We start from the raw sequence: 18,585 nt of genomic DNA, 5'->3' as shown, positions 1-18,585 counted from the left end.
GCTGGGGAGGCTGAAAGACTCCGCCGAGGAACTCTCTGGGAACCCCGCTGCCTGAGATATCCTTTATCAGCAAAGGAAACCCAGGGCAGCCCTGCTGTGCACTCACACTGCACCTGGTACCCCAGCAATGAAGGATCCAGCCCATGTCAGTTCTTGATAAAAGTATCCCAAGAACCCAATTTTAGTGAACGCCATGTGAATATTCCCGGTATCACTAATCATGTTGCTTCTAGATGACTAATGTTCCTGAGAACGTGAGTTATTTTTCTTTCCAGTTACTGTATGAGGTGCTCTTGGTGAAATGGCCAGTTTCCTAGTATATTGGCAAGGGCTGACACTGGAGTTATTTCTGAGTATTGCACAGCCATTGCCCACTGCACAAAGTCCAAGAGCTGACGGAGCAGCCTCTCCAGATTCACAGCGGGCCCCTGGAATCCAGAGGCTTGGAGATTAATCATTACGAACAACAGACTTTCCCCTCAAGGTGCCCCTCCCTCTTCCTCCTCCTCCTTTCTGCTTCTTGATCCTGAAAAAAGACAAGACACACACACACACACACACACACACACACTCTCACTCACTCACTCACTCACTCACTCACTCACTCTAACTCTGTCATTAGGAAACTTTCTTCTGATTGGTCTGATGATTTAATCTGACAGCTACAGAGCATCCAACTTATATCGTCCTTACCTGGAATCTTCAGCAACAAATTACCGAGAGAGAACAAGGAAAAAGATCTCTCTAACACGTGAATAGTGCTTTCCCCCTTTAATGCCCGATTACTCCTAAAGAGGTGAAGGGATGGGGAAAGTAGGGTCGAGGTAGTATTTTCTAAAACTTGGACATCATAAAATATTACCATCCAACCAGTCTAAAATCTGGATGGACATTTTGTCAGATCCTTCTTCGACTGCAGCTCAGTCAACACTGTGAGGTGTTGTCTTTGGGGCTTAATTTGGCCTTTTGCTCTTCAGGGAATTGGAAAAGGTCACTGGCATTGCTAGTTAAAAAGAAACTAGTGTCAATGAACGCTGCCCCTGGAGACCATGGGAAGGCGGGGTAAGGCCTCTGACGCTCTCCTGCTCTCATCTGTCCTTGTAGGATTTATGACAATTACTGAGTGGAGGGGCGGGAGTAGTAACAGAACCTGCTGGGAAGGAAAGGACTTGGCAGTTAAAAATCAAGTGTCTTTTAATTTCTTTTTTTGGTTAGCTAGTTAAACCACTTCAAAAAGGAGACTTAAAAACTGAAGAAGGTGGGAATGCCAAATGGTGCAACCCCTCTAGAAATCAGTCGGGCGGTTCCTCCAACAGTTAAACCTAGAGTTACCATATGATCCAGCAAGCCCATGCCTTGGTGTATCACCAAGAGAACGGAAAGCCTACGTCCCCACAAAAACTTGTATGCATGTGTCTATAGCAGCATTACTTACAACAGCCAAAAAGTGGAAACAATCAATATGTCCATCAATCGATGAATGGATAGACAAAACGTGGTATATCCATCCAATGGAATATTACTCATCAATAAAAAGGAAAGAGGTTCTGAGGCTTACTACAGCACGGATGACATTGGATACAGTGCAAAGCAAAATAAGTCAGTTACAAAGACCACGTACTGTATAATTCCACTCACATGAAACATCCAGAGCAGGCAAATTTACAGGGACAGAAAGTAGACTAGTGGTTGCCTAGGTGGCATGGAGTAGGGTTGGGGTAAATGGGGCATGACTGCTAAAGGGAACAGGGTTTCTTTGGGGGTGAGGAAGATATTGTGGAATTAGATAGTGATGACGGTTGCACAACTTGAAATGTACTAAAACCCTGAACTGTACATTTTAAGTGGGTAACTTGTATGGTATGTGGTTACCTCAATAAAGCTCTTTAAAAAACGGAAGAAGGCTGTGCTCAGGAAGAGGAGTCCCAAACAAGCCACACACACACACACACACACACACACACACACACACACACACACACAGACCTTCTGAGAGCTTAAACCAACTCTTCCCCCGGGATCGGGGGTCCTTTGTGTTGTCAGAGTGAAGAGCTGATAGGAACACGGCAGTCCCTTGCCCATGGGAGTAGTGGACTGCGGTTTAGAGGACAGACCTTTAAGCTCTGGACTCGCCTGTAGATGTAGGCATCTCTCAAATATTGCTCACTGGTAGGCAGAAGACCCTCCCCTGTCGACAGCATAGGACACAGAGCCTGTGCATGCACCCACTCTGATTCGTCTGCCGTGCGAACTGTGTCATATTATGGCTGGGCAGTGACTCTCCCACATGGGCCTGTTCAGGGGACACTCTCCAAGGACATGGTCTTGGACAGCCTTCAGGGGACCCACTCCTACAGGTGTGCCAGTACCTAAAAGCTCTAGCTGCTGACAGGAGAGGCAGTTGGGCTGGCTGTTTGTACGCTTTGATTTTTAAAGGACCCAAATGAAAGTCAGTGGAACAAAGGTTTAAGGACAGTGCTTTAGAGGCTTTGAGAACCCTAAGCGAGGATGCAGGCCCAGAAGGCCACACGCAGTTGTAGGCTCATCCCCAGCCCTGCTGGCTCAGAAAGTCGAGGTCTGCCGAGCGGGACCTGGGAATCCCCCAGGTGCTCTGTGACCTCTTTCCCGTTCTGTCTACCCATATGCCTGATTACTATCTCTGCCATGCTGAATGCAGGGGCTGGCCACACAGGTGGGCAGTTCCTTTGCATACGGATGCAGTCAAGGCTGTTCCCCAGGAGCCCATCTCTGCTCTGGCTGGGACCTCAAGGCCCTTACAAATAACCAGGACCCAGGGTGTTGAGGTGCAGTACCTACTGCCCAGCTGGGCTGTAGCAGCTAAAAAGGAAAAACTGTCACTGTGAACGATCAGAGAGCATCAGGGTCTTTTTCTGACATGGACGTAACGAAATGATGGTCATCAGCGTAACAATAACAACACACCGAAAGCTTAATATGCGTTGAGTACTATTTTAAGCGTGTGATGCACACTACCTCAATTTTCTCTCAAAACTGTCTGGTATCTTTCTATGACAGAGGAGAGGACTGAGGCACAGAGAGGTTAAGTCACTGCTTGAGGTCACACAGAATCAAGTGGTCAAGCCAGGGCCTGCGCTACGGTGGCCTGAATCTAGAGTTCAGGCTCTCCGGTGCTACATGGGAGCCTTGGCTGCCCTGCATTTCTGGGTCTCAGGCGGGTGGTAGGAGGCACGGTCCCGACCTGGGTGGGACCGCGCAGCCGTGATGGGAAAGGAACACTGGGTAGTGTGCACTCACCCCTGCCGGGGAACCCTGCCCCACCCCACCTGAGGTCAAGAAGGGGGGCCCAGAAAATGTCCAGTTCCTGAAACCAGACAGCTGGTTTTTGCTTCCTCCTTTGAGCAAAACAAACAGACCCTTTCACCCAGGAATCCAGAAGGATTAACCCCAAAGGAGAACTACATCTGGAGGAAATCTCAACTGTAACAGAAACTTGGGCCTTTCCCCAGAATCCTGATATTTCTTGTAGGCAGATAATAAGTTATGACAAATTATAACAACAATTCCATCAAATTGCATTTTGAAAAATATTCTTGTTTTTTTTTTTTTTTTTAGGGAGGAAAACAAACAAATGAAACAAGGAAATGGTGCATCAAGTAAGTCCCAGGCTCACGGGGCAAGTGCTCCGAATCCATTTTCCCATCAGGATGCCTGTGCACCAGCTGGTGCCTGGCAGGGCTGGTTCCACTGTGGGGTCATCTACTCGCTCCCGGCAGCTGGGGGAGGACGAGCAGGAATGCAGCGCAGCTTATCTGCCCGGAGCTCGCCCAATGCCCCACCGTCTCAGAAACAGGCCTCTCCTGCCGTGGACAGTGAATCCCACCGAACCCAAGGCTGGGCATAGACCCTGCGGCTTTAGCCTCCTCCCTGAGCTTCTGACCACTGGCAGGATCCCCGTTCTCCACTCCTTCGTCTCCTCCCTCCGTCCAGCCCCCAGATGCTCAAAGCCTGTGCAGGTACCATCCCATTTCATGCCCACGACACCTCGATGACACTGGCTCTGTCACAGTGAGGAGGTGATTCCACGCGTCCTCTTTTTTTTTTTTTTCACTCGTCCTCTTTTGATAGTGGCCCCTAAAGCTCTGCCGCTGCTCTGTTATTTTGGGAAAAGACACCCCACCCCACCCCATGCTCCTTTTTAGTCTTACCTGTTCTGTTGAGATTTTCCTTAGGTAGAAAGGAACTTTGACAACTCCAGTGATTTATTGGAGAAACTCACCATTATCGAAGACCGTCCCTGCCGTGAATGAGAGCTCTGAGTCGTGTTCCGCTTTGCAGGCATATAAGGCTTTTGCCTTCCGGAACGGTGTGCTGGGGGAAAGCAGTTTATTTAGCATTTTTTAAAAACCCTCTGAAAGATATTCAATCTCTCTTCCTCCCCCTTCCCTGCAAGCCACCGAGCCTTCTCTCACGGGAAGAGCCTGACAAGGCAGTCAGATGGCAAAACACGAGGTGGAAAAGTTGCAAAGGTCACCAGAGCAGAAACGAGAAATATGCAGAGGACAGCCATAAGCCTGGAAAAACCACACTTCTCGTGGGCTCTCCTTGTGCCAAGTTTAAACCTGACCTGTAAGAGCTGAACGGTGGGAGGGCAGGCTGGACCCCATTTCTGGAGCAGGACTAGCTAGGGGGGGGGCAGTGGAGGCAGGAAAGAACCCCTAACTCTGGAGAACACTCACAGCAGACCCTGCTGAAAGCGGCCAGTGCTCAGTGAGTCAAAAGGAGAAATTCTAGCAAAGCCAGGTTTCAGCTCCAGGCCCCGGGCTGACGTTGGCTCTCCCACATGTTACTTATTTCTCATTGGGCTGGTGGAGCAGGTTTCTAGAGCTGCAACTCCCGGAACCCCAGGGTAGGGCAGGGAGCAGACAAGGTGTGGGTGTGAGCGGTTACACACGTGTGCGTATGAGCATACGTGTGCACTCGTGTGGGGAGGAAGAAGGGAGAGGGGGCATGATGCAATTTTCTTGTGCCTTTCTCATCCCAGGAGTGCTGACAGCCACACTCACTGCGAATCAGAATCACTTTAAAAAACGCAGATGTCTGGGTTCTACCCTGACTTGCAGATATCAGTATTTTTATAAAGCTCTCCAAGTGACTCGCATGAGCAACCAGGGCTGAGAACCATCCTTCCAGAGCAGGGGCTGGCAAACTCCTTCTGTAAAGGGCCAGACAGTAAATATTTTAGGCTTCATGGGCCGTATGGTCTCTGTTGCATTTACTCAACTCTGCATTGTAGCACGAAAGCAGCCACAGGCAACATGTAAATGAATGAGTGTGGCTGCGTTCCACCAAAACTTTACTTACAAAACACGGGGGGCAGGCCGGATTTGACCTAACGGCTGCAGATTGCTAACCCACATTCTAGAGTGCAAGTCGCAAGTACTGGTAAATCAATTTTTGCTTTGATATCCAACCAGTCCCAAATGAGCTATGGACTTCTCAAGGGTCACAAGAAAAATGACATTTAGCAGTCAAAAGTTGGCTCTTTATTTGCTGAAAGCAATCTCTCTCTCCCTCAAAGCCAGCACATTTAGGGGCTCTAGGGCGGAGTAACAAAAGAGGAAGTAGGTCCTCTGGGTTAGACAATTATTCAAGGGATATATATTATTTGCTTTCTCTTTATTTGGCTAATGGAGAGCCTCAACGACCCAGGGACACTAAACCTTCATGGCGCATTTATTTCTAGTGGCTGAATGAGTTTTAGCTGAGCCATGGTTGGTCTCAGGTAAATCCAGAAAGGGTCAGAAGAGGCAGGGCACTTCGGATCCTTATGGAACTGATGCTCTTGGAGTCACCAAGTCCAGCTTCCCTCTGGGAAAGAGAAGCCATGGATGTTTGGAAACCTATACCAGGGCCAGAAACCTAAAACTTTTAGCCTTGGTTCCATGAAAATTGAAGGAAAGATGACTTAAAGGGTCTGTTGTACAGATAAATGGTTATCCAGAATTTGTTGCCAGGGTACGGTTTACTGGTGTTCTCACTGGTCTTCTAGTAGCCAGGAAATGATAACTGGGTGGGAGAAAACTGGGAAAGTGGGAGAACACGAAGTGGGTTCGCTGGTAGTGAAGGGAAAAAGAGTCTTTAGGACATAACAGCTCCAACTAGAAACCAGCTCCTCCTGTGTACTTATCATTAATGTCACAATCAAGTTCAGGACAAGGGGCACATTCTGTGATCTAACTAAACCAAGTCTGTGTGTTGGCCAGCAAGGGCCAAACAGCCAATGCGCCGCTAAAATTTTGTTTTTGTTTTTGTTTTTGTTTTTGGAGGGAGTAGGGAACAGAGAGGAGGAGTCATCTGGCTGTGAAACGCGTTAAAACAGCCAAAACTCCGTACGGACAGGCAAGTGGAGCCTGTGATGACATGGAAGGTGGAAGGAGAATCCAGTAGCCATGAGCCAGGGTCATTGTCCCTTGAGGATGGGGAGAGGGCACAGGGACCAGGGACGGGGAGATAAAAGGTGAGGTGAAAATCATCTGAGGCAAGCCTCCTCCGGCTGGATTTTCACAGAGGTTACTTATTAACCTCCTCAAATAAAGGGAATGGGACAAAACAGGGACAAGCCAGGGAAACCAACTGGGGTATCTGGCAGGAAGTAAGCAGAGGGAATGGCTCAAGTGCCCAAGATTATCATTCAGGAGGAGTAATTTTCCACTAATATCCGGTTTTAGGAATTTAATAATGATAACATTCAATAAAACAGTACATTAAAAATGAAAACAAAGGTCAGGAAAGAGCTTTTTTTTTTTTCTTGCTTTTCTCTCAAATTGAGAGGTGACAGACAGTCTACAAGAAGGTCTTTTCCTCCGAGACTTCCTCCTGCCCCCTTGGGATGTGCACAGGAATGGGAGGGATGATAGAGGGGTGCTTAAAAAGGAGCTATTCCTGTTCCCCAGGACTAGGGTTGCCAAATAAGATACAAGGCATCTAGTTAAATTTGAACTTCAGATCAATGAGGAATACTATTTTAGTATGAGTATGTCCCAAATATTGCATGGGATATACTTATACTTAAAAAAAAATCATTTGCTGTTTACAATTCAAATGTAACTGGGTATTCTGTATTTTCATTTCATTTGCGAAATCTGGCAGCCCTACTCAGGGGAAAGTCTTCTCTTTGTAAAAGTTTGTCAGCCCGAGTCCTCCATCCCATGCCATACTCTCTCCCTATCAAAAGCCCTGAGCGGTTTGTGTTAGGTAGGGTTTCTACCAAAACAGATCCTGCTGGCACAGAGCTTTTGTTTGTAGGCTTTGGCTCTGATTAAAGAAATAAAAAAAAAATCCCCCCTAAGCATCTTTGGTTCTTGGGCTCCCTAGCTCCCTATTCTCTGCAAAGCATCTCCACACTGCACACAGAGAGCCTGAGGCGCCCGTGACTCTTCTGTGACAGCGCCCTTCAGACCTCAGCAGGGCCTTCAAGGGCATGAGCAAGCTTGGAACCTTCTGCTTGTTCATTGTTAATTTTCGCCTGTGAGCATGGCACAGGGCCAGGAAAAGCACTCAGAGGAGTTTCCCTCAATTGCCCTTGCAAAGCCTGCAGAATGACAACCCACTCTGCACTGCACAGGGAGCTGGGCTCAGCTAGACTGGCAGCGTGCGACAGCTTGATCATTTAGGCATAATTTCCAGGAGCCCCTGTGTGAATCCAAGTTATGAGTTCGGGGCTGGGAGCTTTTCTAGGGGAACAAGTGAAAGGAAAGGGAACTGCTCCTCCAGAGTCCCCTTTCTCTGCTGTGCTGTGAAAGGCATCTCCATTCCTGAGCTTGAACTAACAATGCTTTGGAGAGGGGAGACCAAGCCACTTCCAGAGGAGATGTTATACAGAAGTTCATGGGCCCATTAATCAGGTCTAACTAAGTTTTTATTTTTAAAAGCTCTGCCCAGGGAAGGAAATCTGAAGCTTCAGGATCTGGAAGCGGATTTGGGGGAACGGTTCATTGGACCTGAATAATGGGTGTATGCCCCCACCTCTTGGCTGTATACTGCAACAGCAATCGGGGATTTTTGCCCTCTCTGTGGGCTAGCTCCCCAGCTGTGTCCCCATCCGTGCTCAGCTTGGCACACATGGTCAGCTCAGTGATAGCCAACTGCAAGCCCTACTCTGCCTTGCCTATTTCAAAAAGGCAGCTTCCTACAGGGCTGTGGAACAGCATCAACCAAATGGTGCCATTGTAAGGACGGCCAGAGTGAACAGTACTGTGTAACCATGAACCCAAACACACGGGGTGAGCAGATTCTATTGCCACTGTCCACTGCCAATCTGGAAATATCAATACTCTGGAAAAGGTGCAGCTCAAGAAGTAAAACCTGGAAATATCCTGGAAGATGGGAGTGGGGAGGTGGAGATACTGGAGAGGCAACAGGGCCCCAAAGCTTAGAGATATAAAAAAAGTGAATACCATCCAAGCAGAGTGCACTTCAGTTTTTTTAGCTGAATGATTCTACTGTCCTGAGTCCCCCAACCCATTCTGTCCAAGGGCCAATATTCTGAAGATTTTATTTCCTTTTGAACGAATTGAAGGGGCCACATTTTGGCTCTGGTTCAGGTCTCATGGGGCAATCAATGATCTAACCAGAACAGCCCGAACCATATCTGGCGTCCTAGAAAGTTAACATCTCCCAAAGTGCCTAGAATATACCTAAGAAATACTTAGGAAATAACTTGAGTGTCAGAAAAAGTATAATCTGAATTTTTACCTTATTCCCAGGGTGAGGATAAAACAATATAGTGAAAAGCTATCTTTTCCATCTTCAAGGGAAAAGCTAGACAGAAAACCTAGAGGAGCAGGTCAGGCTCTGGGGCCGGGAAACATGGAAACTTAAATTTGGGGCCACCCATGTGTTTGGAGGAAAGAATGCTGGTTGAGGGCAAGAAGTCCTGAATTCTGGATTGGATCTCATGAGTCATGTGACCATGCACAAGTCACTTCTCTGTGCCTTAGTTTTGTTTCTCTGTAATAGGGTTCAGGTCATTTCTTCTCATTCTCACACAAAGATAGAATGAAATGATAGATATGGAAGTGCCTGGAGGAGAATTAAGTTTATATATATATATATATATATATATATTTTTATATATATATATATACACACACGCACACACATATACACACACATATCTACATATGTGTGTGTGTATATATTTATGTATGTATAAATAGCATGGGGTTTCTTTTTTTAAAAGTGAGACTCAGCTTTATAAATTATTTAAGACCCTATGCTGGGCCCACCCCTTAGGAAAAAAACAGCTATGAGAAAAGATGGATGAAAAATTACTGCCAAGGCCCAAAATACTTATGATGCTTCAACTGGGCTCTGCAGAGATTAAGTTCGAGAGACACACATGCTCAGGACCTACATAGCAGAGGGATTCTTTTTCCTGGATTTAAACAGCTTCTTTTCTCCAAAAAACTCAAATGTAAAGAATTAAGTGTCATCAAAGCAGGGAAAAACTATAGCTTGGCCCCTGGGGGGAGGAACTAGGTCAACCCTCAGAATGAGGTGTCGCCTGTTCCCGTGAGAGCTAAGGGTTCACAACACGTGGAGACAGATGTAGGCTGCGAGCACCAAGCATTCCTGGGACAACATGGGAGGTGAGGAGGCAGCCACGAACAACTTAAAGAGAAACTGCTTCATATCCCAAGCCTTTACTCTGTGTTATATTCATCTCTCTCCCAACTGGTCTGGGTCTCATCAACTAGGTGTCAGTACACAAGGCTGAAAGCCCAACCCCACAGATAAATGTTGCCTGATGCTATCTGATAAAAATGAGGGAAGAAAAGGCCGGTACGTGTCTCAGCACTGCTCCCTTTGATATTATCTTATGCTAAAGCACAGAGATCCCCATGGTTCAGAGAGTGATCCAAACAGGAGCCCATTCAAGAGGCACTCTCTCCCCAAACTCTAGGCATCACGGATAAATTCAGTAACCAGAGGAAGGGCTCAGACGGGTGTGGAAAATGCCATGCTGGTTCATGCAAATAGTCCCTCCCAGCTTTGGTCTCTGAGGCTGGAATTCCTGCTCAGCTTTGGATAAGCAGGAACGGATTGGTCACCTCCCGTGACTTTACCTGGAGTCTTCACGAACCGCTTCTTCTGGCCTGTCAAAAAGCAAGTGCAGGTTTGGATGGCAGGGAACAAAGTTGACGAGGAGGCTGAACACTGCATGAAGAGAGGACCAAGCCAATGAGAGAACAACAGCAGCAACAGAAAAGCAAACAAACCCTGCAACAGACCTGATGGGGGATGAGTCGCTGGACGTGGATGAGGTGGGCATAGGGCTGGATGGCGCCGAAAACATGGGCCAAGATGGCGAGAGGGGTGAAGTTGGGCTTGGATTCGGGGGGCTGCAAGACATAACCACCAGAAAACTCGTCAGCACACAGGGAAACCACACGGGAGCACAGGAGGTTCAGGGGAGGCCAAATGACAGGGAGCTGGAGACCGGAGGAGCACTGAAACTGTCCTCAGTGCCAAGTCACATCTCTCCAGACCAAACTCCGTGTCTTCCAAGTAATGCCTGCTCTGGAACTCCTCGGAGTGTTAACATGTCTCTTCGCCCTGCAGAACAACTGCTTCCTAGGTGGCAGGAGCTTCCTCAATTGGGTGCATTGTGCCTTTGGCCATGGGTGAAAAAGGCCCTGAACCCACGTCCATGGGTTCCCACACCCACATCCTATCACCGACCTCCATCTGGGGCAGGGCTAGCTCATAACCAGCCTTCAGCTTCCACCGTGTGAGTGTTTTTAAAGTCGTGCCTCAGCAAAAATGACCATTCTTCTGGGCCACACAGGCCATTCCGCCAGAAAACAATTTCCTGTTTACATTTTTAACGAAACGGGCCGTGTGCCATTGGAGACCCGGAGAAGGATTGCATTAGAAAAGTGATAGCGGATGGAGGACAGGGCTGGACACACACCTCTCAGGAGAGGGCATACAGCTATGGGCAGGGCATAGTTGTCCCTCTGAGGTTTGCTCTCCAGGCTTATTCTTTCTTTTTTCATGGATTTTGGGCATTTTGACGCTCAAAGAAAAAGTCTCAGATGGAAGGCAATGAACAAATGAGGAACTGAAAGCTTAAATCTGTCATTTTGTTTTATTTTTTGATGGGTGGCTGATCAAAAGTTTGGAGAGGACAGGTTGAAATTACTCACTAAAATATGGTTTGTGGATTTTAACTAGTCACGCTAGCCCTTTGACTTATTTCCACAAATTACACAAATAAACATCTTAGTAACTCTGTAAAATTGCATTAAGCCACACATAGTGCAAACAAACATCAATGACTGAGAAAACAGCCCGGAAACCACCCAGCCACAACACCACCTGCAGCCCTGAGCCCCAGCCGGTGGCTGGATTATGTGGCCCAAGCACTGTACAGAGGTGAAAATGACAGCAATCCGATTCCAGGGGAACAGACTTTCTAAACATACTGGGATTTAGCAAGAACACATAAATGTCCTGCTGAATGAGACATCTTCAATTCAGATGAGAGACTCAATAATGGCCTTAATTATCTACAGCTATAACATAAATTCCTATGGAAATATACAGTAAAACCCATTGTGTGAGTTCATCGGATAACCTCGGACTCACTGAAAGAAACATTTATTAAATGTCACTATATGCATTATATTTCTAGAATACAAATTTCATGAGCAGGGATTTTTGTTTACTTTGTTTACTGCTGTATCTCCAACGCCTAAAATAGTGCCCAGTAGGATTTCAATAAATATTGAGTAAATTAATGAATCTCATTTAACCCAGCCATCTAGCCAAGACGCACTATTATAATTCCCATTTCATAGAGGTGGGAACTTGGGCCAATTTGAGGCTTGCTAGAAGATATCCAGGCTGTAAGCGTCAGGGCCGAGGTTCAGACCCCAGTGCCCTGGCTCCAAGCCCAGGGCTGTTGCCACCACAGTGTACCACCTCTGGGGTAGCAGGACTTGCTCTGATCCTCTAGGCTGTACCAAGCTTCTTTACAGACCCCGCCAGAGCACTAGAAACCTTAACCACTGATTTATGAGTTTCCTTTAGATGCCTACCACATTTGCAGGGGAAAACGGGAATGCAGCAACAGACAGGCCCAGCAAGACTCAACACATTGTAAATTCCAACAAAATCCCCAATTCTGCCTCCAGTCTTGTGTGTGGTAGATTCCTATAGCAGATGGAATTCATATAACAGAAGAGACAGAATTCAAAGAGTATGGCTTTTTTCTCTTCGCCTCAATTATTCCAGCAATAGCTACTTATTGAACACATTGTGTGATCAAGACGGTAAGTGGTATACAGCTCAGCATTTACCAAGGTCCCCGACTTGATGAGCTTACAGCGTATTTGACAAGATGGGACAGATTAAAACACAACTGTAATATAAGACAGTAAGTCAGCTTCATCAGCTAAGGGATCAGTTACCCTATGATTAGTTTAATACCTGCTCCCACACTTGATTCTGTCCTGGGTCCCGGAAGGAAGTGCTGCCTTATTTCTACTGGGCAGTCAGTCCTCGGTTAATCCACAACTGCAGCTGGTAAGAAGGGCCTCGCTTTCTGTCCCCTCCCTACAACTGCCCCCCCTTGATGGTGACCCAGTGGGCAAGGCCTGGCTATTCCAACTGCAGCCCAGCCTGGGAACCCAAGTTCTGACCAGGGACAATCTGGAGGTTTATAAGAGCAGCCCAGGCCCAGAGGCCTGAACTAATCTGTTCCTTTGGTCAGGGGCCAACACAGGACAATTAAAAACTCCTTAAGACCTTTTTTTTTTTTTTTTTTGAGTTTTCTTTTTAGTGGCTTTTCTAAGTAGGAAACACCTCCAGCTTCCTACCTCAAGTGTACCAAGAATCATGCCTTTGGCTAAAGGCATAGTTGGAAACATATTCTATGAACACAATGTGGGTTCTGAATGTTTTTTCACATCCCTGGATATCTAAGTGGTTCTTGGCCACTTAGTACACGGCTGAAATGATCTGGGGGTGCGGCTGGAATGCAGGACGTTCATAACGATTATAAGAAGATACTCTTCAATCTCCATGTCCATTGCCATAGTATTAACTGTGAATTTTAAGAACTAATAGAATTTCATTTGTTTGCTTGTGTTTTGGTCATAGCAATAACATTTATTTGCCATAAAATAACCACAATCTAAAACTTATTACCACTATGCTTCAGTGTAACAGTAAAATGCATACTCCACAGTACTTCAATGATTTTTTAAACTACGGATTGGAATTATACTTTGTTAATTTGTGCTCCAGAGGCACGTCAACAAAACTCAACGTCAACGATACTACTGAACAGTTATACACCACAATGACTGATGCCTGTAGCAACAGAATGACTGTAAACATATAAATGTTCCTCAAAGAAACAGAGAGCACATTATGTATCAGTTTTGATGCAACTTAGAGAACACACAGGTGGAAAATAAGATGCACAGGGATGATGATAATGGTCCAAGACTGTTTGTATAATCTTATACTCTGACCACAGAAGTGTCTGGCTATAGGTTACTTAAAGTGACAACAGCACTCCTAAAAAAATCCAAGACATGGGCTTCCCTGGTGGCGCAGTGGTTGAGAGTCCGCCTGCCGATGCAGGGGACACGGGTTCGTGCCCCGGTCCGGGAGGATCCCACATGCCGCAGAGCGGCTGGGCCCGTGAGCCATGGCCGCTGAGCCTGTGCGTCCGGAGCCTGTGCTCCGCAATGGGAGAGGCCACGACAGTGAGAGGCCCACGTACCGCAAAAAAAAAAAAAAAAAAAAAAAAATCCAAGACAAAACAAACTAAAAATGGCCAGCTTTGGTACTGACTCTGAAACCTCCAATATCGAATTCTCAAAGTCTCTTCCCATTAATGAGGACAAGGATAACAAATGACTGGTGTTAGGATAGGAGAAAATAATTTTATAACTACAATCTTAGCAGATGATCCCCGAAGGCTCCTCTACAACCTCAGAGTCCAGCTGAATGCCCTAGCACATTTTTCACCCTAAATATTCCTGGGGTCCTGCCAGGCCCCCCACATCAGGGCCCAACTAGAGCAACAGCAGCTTAAACTTTAAGGAACACTTGTTGGCCTGGTTTGGGTTCAAGTGGAAGGCTTGCGTTGGCTTTAGTTTGCTAGTCCACGGTGTCCTCAAAAGGAGTCACACAGCCCCAGTCAGTCCCTTTGACATTCACTGGACAGGGAAGAAATAAGGGTTTGGGAAGATAAGGCTCAAAGGCCTGGCAGCATGCTGGGATGTGGCTGAGTGTGCAAGTACAGTGTGTGGCAATATCGTCAGCTTGACACCCTTCTGTGGTGACTCACTTGACTGATGGGGCATCTGGAGTACCAGCCAGGGCATGACTACCAGGCCGTGGACAGGGCTGTCCCAGCAGGCTCCCCATCTGATCACGGATGTGGCAGACCCTCTCATGGCTCCAGAGCATGGGAGTGAAAAACCTGAGCTGGTATAAGATAAGCAGTCGGCAGACCATTAATCTTTAATTCTGATATGCAAAATTACAGATGGCTGTGTAGGAAACTGGGAAATAGCACAAGAAAAGCAGTAAAATCACACATAATTTATACTGCTGATAATCACTGTTAACAGCTTGCCAAATTTCTTCACTTGTCTTGGGTGGGGTGGTGTTGCAGATAATACTACATACATAGTAGCGTATTTTTTTCACTTAAGTATTTTCTGATGTCATTAAGTAGCCTTTGATATATTTTAAAAACCATAAAACTCTTTTCCCACTAATGAGGCTAAAAATAACAAACAACTGACATTAGTTCAGAGAAAATAATCTTTAAAGCACAATCTTGGCAGATGACCCCCTGAAGACCTCTCTACAAACCCCATAGTATTCTCAGACCTACAGGATAGTCTACTGTATGGTATACCCTGATTTATGTACCCCTTTTCTTATTGTGTACATTCAGATCATCCCTCTTCGGCCATAGTACTGCAACTCACATTCTTGTAGAGGATCACTGCCTGTGTCTCCAATTGTTTCCTTAGCATAAATTCCTGGAAGTCAAATTAGTGAGTCAAAGGCTAGGAGCCTTTTTTAAGGGTCCTGATACATCCTAGCAAATGGCCTTGCAGAAAGGTTCGACTGAATCGCATTCCCACCAACAGCGTATGGGGGCTGCCCCTTCCCTCTCACCACGGCCCCACCAGCACAGAGAATGAGCAATTAAAAAAATCCGATGGACTTTTTTTCCCCAGTCCACAAAGGTTACCTTGGACTCTTCTCTTTCCTAGCATTTCCAATGGTAAAAACAAATACAACTCCTCTCCCGTGTCGTTTCCATCTGCAAGCGATGTTTAATTTTCTAAAGGGCATTCTGCCAAGAAGGTAGTGTGGGGAAGGAGACAGGCAGATGGTTAGAGAGACAGACAACCGCAGCCTGTGGGGGTGCTGAACCCCTGGCCATGTGGCGTGGCTGATCCAAGAGAAACAGGGAGTGGTGGGTGGCTGGCTCAGTCTAGGGCTCTCAAAGACAGGGCTAGGTAGGAGGGACGAGGTACACATGGGGAGCCAAAGAGTGTCTCGCCAGCTGCGCAGTGTGGAGAGGTCACAAAACTGGCATTGACATCTCTCTGCCAGGCAGTGGTCTGAGACCTACGGGCTGGGTTCCCGGTCACGGATCTCAGGCTTGACCTGAATGCTCACTCCCTCAGTCCCCTTTCCCCGTTAGGCCTAGAACGGGGATGGTGCTATTAAGTTCAAGGGGGACTGCCTGTATTTTTTATCTTTCCCCCTATAATGAGAGAGGATAGAAAATTCCATGAAAACCTGTGAAGTCCCATCTTATCTAGTCCTGAATTAGTGACTTCTTCTTCCTTGGAAAATATCCCTTTGTGTCTTGAGTTAAAGCGCCATAAAAAGAGAGGGAAGATCAAACTCCAGTTGGGAAAACAGGGTCAAAAGGAGTCCTGGTAAGCTGGAGAGTGGTGAATCAGAGTAAATGACACAAAAACCAATTTCTACTCGTTGAAAATTTGAACGTATTCTTTACGTGTCTGCTGAAGCTTTTACAACACAGAAAGCCTATCTATGTCCTGAATTTTCAGTATGTGCTTCACGACTTTACAAGAGGAAAAGTCCACATGCCCCCAAGTTGCACTGCTCTGTATTCTTTTCTGACTCTTACAAGTATGCACAGTATTTACAGATTCTTTCCCCACATCTAATATAATTTAATACACATTTTTATTCAGATAATAACAGAGTCCTGATTCTTATTTTAATGAGACTAGCTGGTGAAATCCCCTTAAGGCCTAAGCAATTATATGCAATTGCTTTGAAAATAGTTTTTAAATAATTTGCTTTTAAAATAGCTTGACAAGTCTACAGGGCAGTGGTTCTGTTTTTCCAGCTTTTCAAAAAAATTTCTGAAGTTTAAGTTCCAAATAAGTTTCAAACTCAGATGGAGTATGTTGGAAAAGGCATATAATTCTGAGATTAAATAAAATCCAAAATCTTAGAATAGAGAATCTGTTATCCTTAAGGTTCCTCCAAGTCAATAAATCAAACCCTCTCATGCAGAATAACAAAGAAGTACAAGGTAGAGGAAACAACTCTGGATCGGAAGTAAAGATGCCTGGACAATGGTCTCAGTTCAACTGCTCACTGCAGGGGAAAAACCCTCAAGGGAAAGAAAGGACCAGCAGGGTAAATGGAACAGACGCCTCTATTGTGCTCTGCGCTGCACAATACTAATCGAGGGGAGTATTCTTTCCTCGTAATTAAACCTGAGGATAGCCCCTCAATCTTCTTCAAAATCACATTTCAGCTACATCAGAACTGGTTCTTAAAAAAAAATGTATTTACTTTCTTTCAACTAAATAACCTCACAATTTATGAAGTTATTTTTAAGGAAACGCAGAAGCGTTTGGGGAGCACTTCGAAGGGTCTATAAGGTGACATTTGCTACTTCAAAAGATTGGAACGGTTGCCGAGAAATCCCAGCATCTCCTTACTATACTGAGTGCAGTACAACTGTCATTCTCTATATAGTGAAGATATTGCAAAAACAAATGTATTCACTGTAACTGAAACAGAAAAGCAATAGTGCCACTAGATTCAATCCTCTACTATCCTGAGGCATAACTTAGGTTTGCTCTAAAGTCACCATTCTAATGCTGGGTGTGTTTAAACTAATCTTAAAATTTACAAGCAAGAAACTGTAACTGCCTCGGGGGATTGAGAATGGGGACTGGGTACACAGGCACAGACTGGACATTCACTTTATATTTTACATTGGTTTATACTGTTTGAGTTTTTAAATCATAAGCCTATATTATTTTATAATAATAGTGGAAAGCACTCTTCTATAAATGGCACTAGGATAACTGGATATCTATATGGAAAAAGTGACACAACCTCTACCTCATATCATACCTAACAAATGATTTCCTGGTGTATTACAGGTCTAATTGCCAAAGGCAAACAATAAATGAGGGAATGCCTCTGAGAACTTGGGTTGGGATTTATCCAACAGGGCATAAAAAGCACTAAGCATAAAGGAAAATACTGATATACATTAAAATAAGAAATTTTATGTATCAAAAGACAACCTTAAAAGAGAGTAAAAAGACAGCCTACAACATAAAAATACATAAGGGCACATACAAGACTATACACAGAACTCCTACTGATCAGTAAGAAAAAGGTAGACCACCAAGTGGGAAATGGGCAAGAAACTTGAGCAGGGACTTAGAAGAGAAAATGCAAAAGAAGGGGGCTCACCCTTTCTGTAATGCAGGAAGCGTAGATTAAAACCACAGTGAGATGATCCTGCTTACCTACCAGAACGACTAAGATAGCTAATATCAAAATGCTGAAAATACCAAGTGTTTACAAAACATGGAACAACTGCAATTCTTATACTTTGCTGGAGGAGGGGTGCAAACTCCTCCACCCACTCTGGAAAACACTTTGGCCTTATCGAGCGGAAATGAAGCTATCATTCTCCATGACCTCGCAGTTCATTCCCAGATGTATACCCTAAAGCAGGGGTCCCCAAACCGGGACTGCACGCGGCCTGTTAGGAACCGGGCCGCACAGCAGGGGGTGAGTGGCGGAAGGGTGAGAGTGAAGCTTCATCCGCCACTCCCCATTGCTCCCTGTTGCTCACATTACCACCTGAACCGTCCCCCTGCCCCCACCCCCCAGTCCGTGGAAAAACTGTCTTCCGTAAAACTGGTCCCTGGTGCCAAAAAGGTTGGGGACCACTGCCCTAGAGCACAGTGTGTATATATGAGAAGACACATATGAGAATGTGTAGAGCAATTTATCTGTAAAAACAAAAACTGGAAACAAGCTAGAAGTTGAGCACAAGTAGAATGGAGAAATAATTTTAGTATATTAATGCAATGATGCATTCTGCTACAATGAAAATAAATAAATGAACTACAGCTACATGAATGACTTTTAAAACTGTTGAGCAAAAGAAGTCAGACTCAAAATAATAAAGCAAAATATTCATTTTAGGGATACACCAAGTCAATCATTGTTTGCAGATTCTGCAGTTGTGAATTCACCTATTTG

The 18,585-nt window shown here is 45.6% G+C and overlaps 1 protein-coding gene across 8 annotated transcripts in view; it reads right to left on the bottom strand.

Moving 5' to 3' along the window:
• Window positions 1–18,585, bottom strand: part of ARHGAP26 (Rho GTPase activating protein 26) — a 470,178-nt gene that overhangs the window by 10,905 nt on the left and 440,688 nt on the right. For 5 of the 8 annotated variants that reach the window (XM_060296385.2, XM_060296384.2, XM_030841063.3 and 2 more), the window contains 2 exons: window positions 10,275–10,385; window positions 4,259–4,350 (listed from right to left, as the gene is read on the bottom strand). In XM_060296385.2, coding sequence (XP_060152368.1) covers window positions 4,259–4,350; window positions 10,275–10,385 — 203 coding nt within the window. Of the gene's footprint in view, window positions 1–4,258; window positions 4,351–10,109; window positions 10,386–18,585 lie in introns of all 8 variants that reach the window. The other 3 variants (XR_004036031.3, XM_030841061.3, XM_030841064.2) reach the window with 2 other exon arrangements.

Source organism: Globicephala melas, chromosome 3 (genome assembly GCF_963455315.2).
Source record: "Globicephala melas chromosome 3, mGloMel1.2, whole genome shotgun sequence".
Classification (NCBI taxonomy): Eukaryota; Metazoa; Chordata; class Mammalia; order Artiodactyla; family Delphinidae; genus Globicephala; species Globicephala melas.
The sequence above is the reverse complement of the archived record's forward strand: the minus strand, read 5'-3'. Positions and strand labels throughout refer to the sequence as shown.